This window comes from Rhipicephalus microplus, chromosome 9 (genome assembly GCF_043290135.1).
Source record: "Rhipicephalus microplus isolate Deutch F79 chromosome 9, USDA_Rmic, whole genome shotgun sequence".
NCBI classification, from domain to species: domain Eukaryota; kingdom Metazoa; phylum Arthropoda; class Arachnida; order Ixodida; family Ixodidae; genus Rhipicephalus; species Rhipicephalus microplus.
Window position 1 is genome coordinate 75,328,603 of NC_134708.1, and position 13,663 is coordinate 75,342,265.

A 13,663-nucleotide genomic window follows, 5' to 3' on the forward strand; every position below is an offset into this window, starting at 1 on the left:
TTTTAAAATGATACCTTGTTTAATAACTTGCCGTTTTTAGCCAGGGTATTCCTAAATTATGTCAAATATCAAGAGGTGAACCAGTGGACAACCGACAACGCCAGCATCGCAAGCAACAGTCCTTGAGGCGTCGAAGACAACGGCGTCGATCTGTTTGGTTCGTGGCATCCGATGAGCTCGACGAGTGCTCTCTGGGTCCTCGTAAAGGCTGGCTCTGCCAATTCTAGCGTTACAGGGCACGAGGAGGCGACGAACGTCTCCTGGTAGCACGCTGATGAGCCTTGCAAACGCCTGCGTCGGTAAGGCGGGGGTTTGTCAGAATCTGAATCCTTTCTTTTTTAAATGCAAAGCATTTCTTAGCGAACTTCGGCAACTTTGAACGTATCTATCTATCTATCTATCTATCTATCTATCTATCTATCTATCTATCTATCTATCTATCTATCTTTCTATCTCTCTATCTATCTATCTATCTATCTATCTATCTACTAGCCACATACGACTTTTAGCTCTCTTGGCCGTTTCGATAATGATATCGATATCAAACTTGGTATGGCATAACATGACTGTATGAAAAACATATTTGATTAGTCATGACATCAAAATCATGACATGTATGTCACGAATGTCGTGATATACATTTCATGGTCCTGCAGCTCTAGCGGTGGTTTCGTTCGCATGGCATGTTGCAAAACTGGTATGGCATGGCACGATTGCATGGCGAACTCAAGTGAAAGGCCCTAACACGAAATTCATGACATGTGCGTCTCGTAAAAACATGACTACATGCTATGCTCATCATGCGCTCACCGCCGTTTCGCTAGCGTCACATATACTAAATTTGGTACTACAGTACGTGAATAAATGACGAAGGTATGTGACTGGTGAAAACATGATAATATGAGATGCGCGCCATGTTACAACATGAATACATGCCACGCTTATGATGTGCTGGTGGCCGTTCTGCTAGCTTCACTTATACCAAATCTGGTATTACGGGGCGTGAATGGATGACTAAAGTATGATACTGGTGCAAACATAATAAGCATGACATGCGTACCATGTAACAACATGACTACATGCTACGCTTATGATGCGCTCGCGGCCGTTTCGCTAGCTTCACATGTACCAAACTCGGTATTACGCGACGCGAATAGATGAGGAAGGTATGTGACTGGTGCAAAACATGATAATCATGAGATGCGTGTCATGTGAGAACATGATTACATGCCACAGACAAGGCGCCATTACATTTAGACGTGACGCGGTACACGTGCTCGCCGGTGTTCATTTCGTCGCATCACGCCAGCGTTGCCATGCCAGGCGCCGGTCCTGTCATATATTTGCATGCGCGCGCCGCGCTGCGTTGCTTTGACGCATGCACGTTTCAACGCGTCCGGCGTCCCTCCGTCACGAAAAGCAGACGTAGTGCTTTCTGGATAATGCATGTCGCATTTCGCGCTGGTTACCATCGGGCCGCGCCGACGGACGCTGGTTGCACCTGGCGTCAGATTTTAGAGAGCTCGCGTTTTGCTAACGTAGCGTCGCTGTGCCCAGCGTCCGTGCGTGTCAACGTTACGTTGTAGTAAAATGGGCGCTTTATGATGCGCTCGCGGCCATTTCGCTAGCTTCGAATTTGGTGTTACGTGGCGTCAATGGACGACGAAGTAGCTCCACATATACTAAATTTGGTATCACGTGACGTGAATAGATGACGAAGATAAACGACACATCCAAACATGATAATCACGACACGGAAGTCATATACGGCATAATGTACCTCCACCCCGTAAAGTTGTGCTGATTTTACAGTGACATATTGTAACAAATGTAGCAGCCTCACAACAAGGATATTCTATTTACACGGTTTATTAAGGGCGAACCTGTGCCCAAAGTGAACGACGCACAGCAATCAAGAAGATCCCAAGGTTGGTAGTCCTCGTGAGCCTCTGCCTCGAGCACCTTCGTTCTGTTCTTCACGCGTGTTGGCTGTTCGGTGGTGTACCGTGCGCATGCACGGCCGGCTCGTGCATTGCGGCTGGCTTCGTCTCTCGTAGTCGTGCCGTCAGCGTTTCTCTTCGTTTCCGACGCCCGCGTTGCGCGGAGCAATGGCAATTTCTTGAGGCATTATCACCCCTCTGAGGCATCGCCCCGATGCTCTCGATGATAATGTATGCAGCGTTTCCGTCCCGGAAGGTTTGGAAGAATGAAATGGTTGTACAGCAAGCGAGTGGGGTGGCTAGTCTTCGTATCAGTCGTAGTACGGCTTCATGCGCACAATGTGTAAGCGCTCGGTGGGGTTGCGTCGTTTGGAATGCCCGTGTCCTGTAGGCTTGACTTCATAAACGAGGTCACCGAGTCACTGTACTACCTCGTAAGGACCAAAATATCGACAAATGAGTTTTTCAGACAGGCCTCGTCGTCGTACTGGGATCCATATATACACTTTGTCACCAACTTCATACCGTGTTTCACGTCTTCCTCGGTTGTAGCGGTCGGCATCAATTCGTTGTTGGTGACATATTCCGTACCTTGCTGATTGGCGGGCTCTTCCACTCTCTCTAATAGGCGTCAAGATCACAAGGGTAGTCATCTTGGTCTATAAGTAACATAGCGTCCAGTGTTGTGGTAACTACACGACCATAAACTAGTTGAAACGGGGTAATCTTGGTAGTCTCTTGTACGTCGGTGTTATAGGCGAAGGTGGCGTATGGTAAAATTTCGTCCCACTTTTTGTGTTCGACACCCACATGCATAGGTATCATGTCAGCTAGAGTTCTGTTAAGGCGTTCAGTCAAGCCGTTGCTTTGAGGGCGATATGCGGTAGTTTTCCTGTGAACAGGGTCATGTTGAGCAGGCATTCTATGAGTTCTGCCGTGAAATCCGGTCCGCGATCGGTGATTACAACAGTCGGAGCGCCATGCCGTAGTACTATGCTCTGTACAAAGAATTTGGCGACCTCAGCCGCCGTTGCTCGATGCAAGGAGTCTGTTTCCGCGCATCTCTTTAAATAATCAGTCGCTACAACGATCCACTTCTTGCCGAGTAAAGATGTCGGGAATGGTCCAAGGAGGTTCATACCAACTTGTTGGAAAGGTGCTTTCGGTGGGTCTATCGGGTGCAGAAGGCGCGCTGGCTTAGCACGAGGTGTTTTCCGTCTTTGGCACTCGCAGTATGTTTTAACATAGCGCTGTACCGAAGACAATACCTTGGGCCAATAATAATGCAGACTGATTCGTGCAAGCGTTCGAATGACCTCCAAATGTCCAGACGTAGGCTCGTCGTGGCACGCTTGTAATATTTCTTGCCGCATAGTTGCAGGAACGACAAGCAGGAACTTTTCACGGTTGGGTTTAAAGTTTCTCTTGTAGAGGACATTTCTTCGGAGGCAGAACGATGCGAGGCTTCAAGAAAATATACAAGGTACTTGTACGGCAGCTCCTTAAAGGTGTTTGATGAGCGGGAGCAATTCTTCGTTCACGTGTTGAAATTCGGCTATCTGAGAAGTCTCGACAACCCCTACGAATGGAAAGTCCTCTTCTCCTGATAGCGCTGTGTCTGCAGGTGCCCGTGACAAACAGTCGGCGTCGGTATCCTTCCTGCCAGATCGGTATACCATAGGTATATCAAATTCTTGCAGTCTAGGGCTCCACCTTCCTAGTCGTCCGGATGGGTCCTTGAGGTTGGCGAGCCAGGAAAGGGCATGGTGATCGCTGACTGCCTTGAATGGTCTACCATACAAGTAAGGCCGAAACTTACTGATGGCCCAGACGACGGCAAGGCATTCTTTCTCTTTGGCCAAATAATTGGTCTCCGCCTTTCTTAGAGTCCGGCTGGCTTATGCTATCACCTTTTCTTCGCCATTCTGCCACTGTATTAGGATGCATCCAAGGCCGATGTTACTGGCGTCTGTGTGTATTTCTGTGCCAGCTGTTTCATCGAAATGAGAAAGGATTTGGGGCTCTTGCAACCGTTTTCTTAATTCGTTGAAGGCGCTTTGTTGCTCGATTTCCCACTCGAAATGTACATCTTCTCTCGTAAGTTTCGTCAAGGGTTCTGCGATCTGCAAGAAATTTCTGACAAATCGTCTATAGTAAGCACACAGACCTAGAAATCTCCGTACTGTCTTTTTGTCTGCTGGCACCGGGAACCTTGCAACGGCGGCTGTCTTTTCGGGATCAGGGTGAACACCGTGGGCGCTGACAACGTGCCCAAGAAATCGAAGCTCTTCGAGGCGGAATCGGTACTTCTCTGGCTTGATGGTTGAATCTGCAGAACAGATTGCTTCTAACACTCTTCGCAGGCACTTGATATGCTCCTCGAATGTAGCGGCGAAGATGACGACATCGTCAAGGTACACTAAGCAACACTGCCACTTCAATCCGGAAAATACAGTGTCCATCATGCGTTGGAACGTTGCCAGCGCACAACAGAGACCAAAAGGAAGAGCCTTGAATTCATAGAGTCCATTCGGGGTAACAAAAGCAGTCTTCTCGCGATCACGTTCATCAACTTAGATCTGCCAGTATCCGCTTTTCAGATCTAGTGATGACAAGAACTTGGCACACCGAAGTCGGTCTAACGTGTCGTCAATACGCTGGAGGGGATATACATCCCGTTTAGTCACAGCATTTAATTTCCGGTAGTCGACGCAAAACCTTAGCGTGTTATCTATCTGCTTGACAAGTACTACGGGAGATGCCCAGGGACTGCTAGAAGGTTGAATAACATCATCCTCAAGCATCTCCTGTACTTTATTCTTGATAACTTCCCTTTCTTTTGGTGAAACACGGTACGGGTGCTGGCATACCAGCCTGGTTGTCTCGTTCGTTACGATTTTGTGTTTTGTAATGGTCTGGCATCGTACCTTTGAACTATTGGAAAAACAGCTGCCAAATTCCCGTACAAGATCGTATAGCTGTTGACGTTGGATCACTGAAAGGTTAGGATTTACAGATAATACGTCGCAGACATCAGATGTTGTTTTCATATTCTTTGAAGTTGTTTCAAGGCTGCATATTTCTGTGGCTTCACAAAACTCACGCAGAAAGGCTATGGCTGTCCCCTCTGCGATGTGCTGGAATTCGTTCCCGAAATTTGTCAGGAAGATGTCTGCGTACCCGTTTCATAGCTGGATAATCCACACAAACACCTCTTTTGAGGAAAACATTCATGTTGCTGTCTGCCACACCTTCGTAGTCACCAAACGTAATGTTTCTGACTAGAACAATTACACTGCTCTGCGGCGGTACAGTCACATCATCATCGACGATGCGCAGTGGAGTGGTGTATTGCTCGTCTGCTCGAGCTACCTTTATAGCGTGTTCCATCCAAAATGTTACGCTGGACCTCTGCAAATTAATAACGGCACAATTTGCTTGCAGGAAATCCATTCCGAGTGTAACTTCTTTCGAACATACGGACAGGACAACAAAGTCACCAACGTAAGTGAAACCTCGTATCTCAACCCTTCCAGTGCATCTGCCGAGAGGTGACCGCCTGCCGTACGTACTTGAGGTCCACTCCATTTGGTCAGAACTTTCCTGAGGCACTTAATTCACTAAATCGTAGCTTATCACGAAGTAATCCGCACCGGTATCGATTAAAGCCATGAGCTCTAGCCCGTCAATTACCAACGGCAAGTCTGAAGTTATCTTCTCATTACTGCACTTCTTTACCTGGAGGCAGTCATCGTCGTCGTCACGCTGATGTCGCAGTGGAGGATCTTCATATTTCGAATCACCAGCGGCCTCGCCTTCACAGGTCGCTCACTTCAGTTTCCCGGGTTTGGACTAGGTGAACGATGCCTAGGTGCGTTTGGAAAGGAACGTGGGCTTGGCTAGCGCTGACGTAGAGGGGATGGTGAACGCGGTTGATGACGACGATGCAGGTCGAAGCTCTGACGTGAGCACAGGTATTCCTCGATGTCGGACGGCCTTCCGTCGTTTCGCTGACACGGTGCGTTGATCGCGAATCCCCGAAGGCCAGCTTGACGGTATCGGCAAAACCGGTACAGATGGCCAGCCTCTCCACAGTGGAAGCACAGGGGCCTACGTTCCGCATCTCGCCATACATCGCTTTTCCGAGGTCTTGTCTCTGTCGAAAGAGGTGCGCTGCTGGTTGCCTCTACGATATGGCGCAGGCTACGTGTTGTCGGTGCGTAAGTACCTGGTGTCTCGATAGGCGCACAGTGTACAGCAGGCCGCCTGAGCACCTCAGAATAAGTTACCGCGCGTCGTGTCAGTGGTGCGTCACTCTGCGGCTCCCGTATGGCCTGCCGAATTTCTTCTCGGACAACATCCGCAATAGACAGTTCCGGTGAAGCGGGTGGCTGCAGCTTACGTAGTTCCTCCCTGACAACTGACCGGACGAGCTTCCGCAGAGTGTCAAGATTATCGACAACGTTTGCCGAGAAGACTCCTGCTGGTGTACAGGCTACGCCACGATTGTATTGCCGGGATCTCTGCTGCAGCGTCGTTTCTATTATTGTTGCTTCCGACCGAAACTCAGCAGCAGTACACGGTGGATTGCAAACGAGTCCCGCGAACAGCTCTTGTTCTACCCCATGCATGAGATGACGCACCTTCTTGTCTTCAGTCATGTTGGGATCAGCTCGCTTGAACAGGCGGGCATGTCTTCTATGTACATAGCGACAGTCTCGTTTGCGCGTTGATTTTGTGCACAAAGAGCTGCTTCTGCCTTTTCCCGGCGATCATTGTTTCCAAACGTACACAGCAGCTGCCGCCGGAACTCTTCCCAGGACGTCAGAGATGTGTCGTGGTTTTCGTACGACACTCGCGCTGCGTCTTCCAAAGAGACGTATACGTTGCGCAACTAGCCTGCTTCGTTCCATTGGTTTATGTTCGCCACCCTCTCGAAATTATCCAGCCAGTCTTCGGCGTCGTTTAACGGGTCACCATGGAACAATTTCGGTTTGACGGGTTGGCTGACAATGAGCTGTGATGGTGCAACTTCGCTAGTCATGGTGGTGGTCACGTTCCTTGTCTCCGTCGCCGGTGCCCTTGGCACAGGGGGAAGTGGTCCAAATTCTGGCGAATCCCCTCGAATACGGCGACTGGTCCATTGGTGTACCAGCGCAAGTTCCACGGCTTGCGGGTGGTCAGGGCTTGGACTTCGCTCTCTCGTGGGGTTTTGAATCATCTACCCCGGCTCCTCCAACAGAAAATGTAACGAATGTAGCACCCTCACAACAAGGATGTTCTATTTACACGGTTTATTAAGGGCGAACTTGTGCCCAAAGTGAATGACTGTCACAAACGACTCCAATTTTCGGATTATCCGAAAAGCCCCATCTTCCAAAGAGGGGCGCTTTTGTGTTCGGGGGACGACATCCGGCGACTAACGACCCAGCGTGGCGCCGGCTTGTCTTCCCTGCACCTGTACCGAAAGGGGAACCGGCGGCCTAAAAAAAAGGAAAATTACCCCCAGATGAGACGGGGTCACGTGTACGCCCCTGAACAGGTTTGGACAGCATCGGAATAGGCAGTTGACGTACAACCAGCAACAAGTGCGGTCGTCGGTGTCGCGAGTCTCGCGCAGGCGGCGAGCACGGAGTGACCCGCGCAACGTATTGAGACGGCTGCAATTCCGGGCACCCTCGTCGTCTACCAAGCCGGCGAGACCTTCAGCGGCACCCGTCAACTCCCCTACGTGCACCAAGAGCTGGCCTGGTCCGTATGGAACTTTTATTGTGACTTTTTTTTTAAACTGCTAAATTGTTTTAACCAGCCTTTTTTTTTAACTGTGTAGTTGTGTGCGCTGCGACGCACATAGAAATTCAAAAGCGCGACCAAGGATCATTCTGTAATTATTTCCTTGTAACCCTTTTTACGATTTCCATCTTGTTGTTATTTTATTAATGTTCCGCATATTTGTCTTTAGGCTGTATCTTTTGTAGTGTTTTAAGCCCATTCTGTTATGTAGCTGTTCTTTCCATCGCGTATCAGTTTTCCTCCTTTGTTATTTTTGGTAATCTCCTGCCTTTAAATTGCCCCTGTTTCAATTAAATGATTGTTTGTGTGTAATCAAACTCCGTGTCTGCTCTATGAGTGCGTCGGTCAGGCCCACATATCACCACACGTGCAACCCCGCACGGGTCGACCAACCCGCAAATAAATTCGAAATGTGCCACTTCGAGGCCTTTCAGGCGTCGCAGGCCGAAGCGTAAAGTGGAAGCCTGCGAGTCTGCCGCACGTCGATGTTGGATCGGCGGGGCCTCACCCAAAGTGTGTGACAATGACGCACAGCAATCAAGAAGATCTCAAGGTTGGTAGTCCTCGTGAGCCTCTGCCTCGAGCACCCTCGTTCTGTTCTTCACGCGTATTGGCTGTTCGGTAATGTACCGTTTGCATGCAGGGCCGGCTCGTGCATTGCGACTGGCTTCGTCACTCGTAGTCGTGCCGTTTGCGCTTCTCTTCGTTCCCGACGCCCGCGTTGCGCGGAGCAATGGCAATTTCCTGTGGCTATATCAACATTCCTCATTTGTGCTTCGCATATCATCAATTCGCACTGTACGTAGGATCTGCCAATTTTTTAATAATCTTCCGGTTGCAGTGCGTTTTTACGGGTCTGCAGCCGATCACCTGCCCTGAGCCCAGATTTGGCGCCAGACGCGGGGCGCCAGTTAAGGAGTTCTGGGCTGCGGATGGCCTGAAAACTGATTAAATATGACTACAAGTACTAATTGACACGTATTTTATTCATCGAGATTAGTAGCAGGGGTTATTGCGGGTGACGCCAAATTCAGCGTAGCATCGGAAAAGTCTGCCGCGACTGCCCGTGCGCGGACGCTTAGCACGCGGCCATCGTTCCTCGTTCCCCTCCTCTACCGAGCGCTACCACACAACTTAACAGCGATATACTATGCATAATATTTATTATTCACTTCCGAACCAATTACATTTCGCTATGCATTTGCATATGAGTTCTTCAGAATCCCGTTAGGCGGTGGAACGAATAAGTTCTGGGTAAAAACACTCTGCATAAGACGGTTGCCAGTTATGCTTTTCATAACTGAACTGTGGTTCGCGAAGCTGTAGAGGGCTTTCTGAAATCGCCGATACAATTTTTTTGTGTTTGGTCGCGGAGTTTGGAGTTCTTCAGGCACGCACTACATGACTTAAATGGCAAATCGGCACCCGCTCCAGACAGGATCACTAGCACGGCCCTTATGAATGTGCATGACAAATCAGTAGAGCACGTCACTGAGTTCATCAACCAGTCATAGAGCAACGAAAATGTTCCAGCACTATGGAAGAAGGCCACCGTCATCCTTATTCCCAAGCCTGGAAAGCCACCCAGTCTCGGCAATGTTAGGCCCATCTCGCTCACTTCGTGTGCGGGCAAGGTAGCCGAGCACGCAATCTCGAACAGTCTCTCCCGATACTTGGAAGACAATGACGGCTGTGGCCCACAACATGATAGGCTTCAGGCCTGGGCTTTCTACTCAAGATGCCATGAAGCTAATCAAAAACCAAATCATTGATCGCAACACGAGAGACACGAGAGCTATTCTTGGCCTTGACTTGGACAAGGCTTCGGACAACATCCTACACTCGTATATTTTGGGAACGATCTCGAGCCTTGGTCTGGGCAAAAACTTTTGTGACTACACGAGATACTTTTTGGCGGGCAGATAAGGTACCCTCAAAGTTGGAGACTTCGTTTCAGACTCCATTAAACTTTGTTCTAAAGGTACGCTGCAGGGGTCGGTCATATCTCCGACCCTTTTTAACCTCGCCATGATTGATTTGTCCAGAATACTCTCGGAGGTTGACAGCATTAATCATACCCTATATGCAGTTGAGGTCACCATATGGTGCACCGGGGGCAGCGATGGGCATTTGGAAGCTGTGCGTCAAGATGTCATAGAGGTCACAGAAAGCTACCTCAGACCTACTGGACTCTGATGCTCACCGCAGAAATTAGAGCTGCTACTGTACAGCCCCAAGTGCAGGGGCCCCAAACCAAAAGGTTGGAGGCCTGTAAAGGACAAACAAAAGGTTGGAGGCCTGTAAAGGTTGGAGGCCTGTATCACTCTAAGGACAAGTGAGGGCGCACGTATCCCCCTCAGGGTGGACACCTTCCACGTTCTGGGAAAACAGACAACGCCCTGAGGTTGATAGAAGGGTTTCTATCCGGCAGCAAGGACTCTGCGAGGACAACCTCATCAGGTTGGTGCATGCTTTCGTGATGTGTCACGTCACTTACGTAGCGGCAATGCACAACTGGTAGAGGTCGAAGCGGGACAAATTGAACACGCTGATGAAAAAAGCGGTAAAAAGATCCCTCGGGCTTCCCATGTATACGAGCTCGGAGAGGCTGCTTCCACTCGGCGTTCACAACACACGGGAAGAGATAGCTGAGTATCAAGAGAAGGCGCAGTTCACGAGACTTTCTATCACCAGTGCCGGGAGAAACATCCTGAAAGAGCTTGGAGTTCACCCGACAGAAATCAATACCAGCTACCGCAGCGTTCCTCTTGAACAGAGAGAGCGTATTACCGTGGCGCCCATACCTCGGAATGTCCACCATGAATACAGTGTAGGCAGACGACGGGCTGGGTCTAAAGCCCTCTCTGAGAGACCCCCTGCACATGCCCAGAGTTGCTGCTTCAATGTCGCTGCACGGTACCCAAACGGAAAAGCATTCATTGCAGTTACTGTTGATCAAGATGGCCATATTACGAACTCCTCGTCAGTCAGAACTACAACGGCCGAGGTAGCCGAACAGGTCGCAATAGCCTTGGCCCGACTAGACGACGGGAGAACAACAGTATACAGTGACTCGATATCAGCAGTCCGGGCATTCGGTAGGGGCACCACGAAGTAAGGAGGTACAACAACGCACAATCGTCTGGTTCTCAGCTCCTATGTGACAGATCGAGGGCGCTCTGTCCAACCTCAACGAGAAAGCCCACAAAGCTGCGCGAAGAGTCATCGACCGCGTAGCTATTAAACGGCGTGACGACGAAGTTCTGGACAACAAAGATCCTCCAACAACGTACAATGAACTTTGCAAGAACTTTTACCTGAGGAGGCGAAAGTATCTGCCACTGCACAGTAAACTCAGCAGTCCTCAGGCATTGGCGCTCAGACTCTTGCAAATTGGGGCATATCCCAGTCCCGCACTCTTGCACAAAATTTACCCATAAAATCAGACCGTCAAATACTTGCGTGCTTTGCTCAGACTTTGCCAGCTTAGATCATATGCTCTGGCGGTGCCCTGCGTTACGGGTTGAAAACGTTACACCGTCAAAGTGGGATGCTGCGCTACGCAGTACGAATTTGAGGACGCAGCTGTGGGCAGTCCAACGGGCCCACGACGTGGCGGACAGGTTAAGCCTATCTGTCGGGAGAGAGGCCCGCTACGTGCTAGTTCACGCCCCGATGAACCTAAATAAAGTTTTTACATGCCATACCATACCATACCATACCATACGTAAATGAAGTGTAGAGATTTTTTCCCTGTGGTTGTGTAAAGCCCACGAGAGATGAAGTAAAACCACGTGACATCCCTTATGCACTACCGTACTGCAGGGCCCCCAACCATGCTTTGAACAAAAGAACTGGCGAGGATCGACAACCTATTGCTGGATGCATGGATGCTATGGGCGTACCTGTCACAACAGGGCAGTTACAAGTGTACGACCAGCTACAACAAATAAATAACAGGCACGAAAGCGTTTCCTTGCATATGCGGGCATCGAAAATGCTGACATATTGGGAATCCGGTGCCCAGAACCGCTACCACCATTTTCGCCATTGTGAGCACACCGGTCCTTTCGCTTCATTAGCAGGCTTCTCGAGCCGACGCCACAAATGCCTTTTTTAGGGGTGAAGCTCCTTATGGACTAACCTTGTGACTAGCCACGCGTAACCGAGAGAAGAAGAGATGCAAAATAAAAGAAGGCGAAAGAAATGAATGACGATTTATTGTCTCATTAAATAGATGGCGTTACTCTGCCGCTACTCTCCGATCGGCTGCTACGCTCGCTTTGCCAACGAGTGCCTCTCTCAGTCTCCTGGATAGTCGCCGTACATGGCGGATAGTTGGTAGAGCAAGGACGGAGCAGAGCGCTCGACGCGTTGAAGACGCTTGCGCTCGGCTTCCTTGGATCGCGTCTCGTCGGTGTTACCGGCGTGCAGTCTGCATTCTCGAATGCGATCGGACACACGCACGGACGGACGGACACATGGACGGACGGACGCTTCATCCCGCTCATCATCATTAACTCCGTGGATATGCTGTGACTCTTTTTCTTATGACTAAATACTTGTCTCTTACCTGCACAAACGAGTGTTATCGTCTCGGGGAGGATCATCTTCGAAAGTGCGGAAGGTCCATTCCACGAGACAGTCGATCAGATTCGTGGGATCCTGACAGCGACCAGCCACGTAGGAATCTGCGTACACGAACCAGCCGCGTCAAAGTAGAAGGCACGGACGAGAAAAAATTTAGCCCACTCATTTCATAAAGGCGAAAACCTCAAGATGTCTCGCCAAACGCAAAAAAATGACCTTCGGCGGCGTCAAGACGAGTAATGGAAAAGATCATCTTTTGATGACGTTATCATTATTATGACCATGAAGTCACAGATCGCCAAAACTAGAGACGTCATGATGTCGCACGCTTTGTCTCGAAGTTCTTTGGAGAGGAAGAATAAACTTTATTTCAGCGAAATGGGGGTAAAGGGTAAGTCAACAGCTAATTTGATTATGAGCGTTGATTATCTAGTGGTGAGCTGAGCAGCGCGGTCCGCCAACGCTCCCGAAGGCCCTCATTGGAGGCCGCGTCTCTCGTTTTGCCAATTAGTGCTGGACACTCCCAGATATTATGCGCTAGTGTGGCCCTATTACTGCAATATTTATACAAATTGGAAGCGCAAAATTTTGTTTCCACGTTCAAGCTGGCGAAATAAGCCTCTCAGTACTCCTTTTTAAGGTCCATGCAGCGATTTAGAAATTTATGTAAACCTACTGGTTTTAGTTCACACCTTCATGTAAAAGATCGCGTCGTCTGTCTGTGTTTCTTCTCTTTTTTATTTTTTTTTTTGTACGCAACAGGCAAAATTATTACGACTCACTAACAAGTCTAAATGAGGGCTTTTCGGCATCGATCACCACCTCGTCTCTCTCAGGGCTCAATTTCGTCACTGCGTACCGCTGGCTTAGAAGAGTTTGAAAGCCTTGTTCTAAGGTATAATTCATGCTCGCTATCTTATAATTTTTGAAGAGCACCGTATGTCTGTCCGGTACGAGAGTATCTTTTGGCCCTTTTTTGTTAATTTGGTGTCGTTAGCCAAGCACACGTGCTTCACTCAGTTACTGAGCTGTCGAGTTTGGCATGTCCTGGTCATTGAGTCACATGGGCGTCATTTACTCCGTGCGCTGGTGACCGAACCAGCTTCTTGACGCGATGAGACTTATAAGGGTTCTGTTTTTAAAAGGCCCCTCATCGGCCTCTAAAAAAATAAAATGGGGGCGCCTTCAAGAGTTCTACGTGATAGCAATATCCTGCCCCTATAGTGCGTACTTCAAACACTTAACATATACTTTTTTTATTGTATGGGGCACGCATATTTTAATGTAATAATACACGTGCACGTGTATTCTAATTTGTTAACTAATGCAAGAACGACAGA

At 49.1% G+C, this 13,663-nt stretch overlaps 1 protein-coding gene across 1 annotated transcript in view; it reads right to left on the bottom strand.

Moving 5' to 3' along the window:
- Positions 1–13,663, bottom strand: part of LOC119163213 (uncharacterized) — a 27,582-nt gene continuing 13,919 nt past the window's right edge. The window contains exons 4-5 of the mRNA XM_037415168.2: positions 12,307–12,424; positions 1–291 (exon numbers count right to left, since the gene is read on the bottom strand). Coding sequence (XP_037271065.2) covers positions 69–291; positions 12,307–12,424 — 341 coding nt within the window. The 3' untranslated portion in view covers positions 1–68. The remainder of the gene's footprint in view (positions 292–12,306; positions 12,425–13,663) is intronic.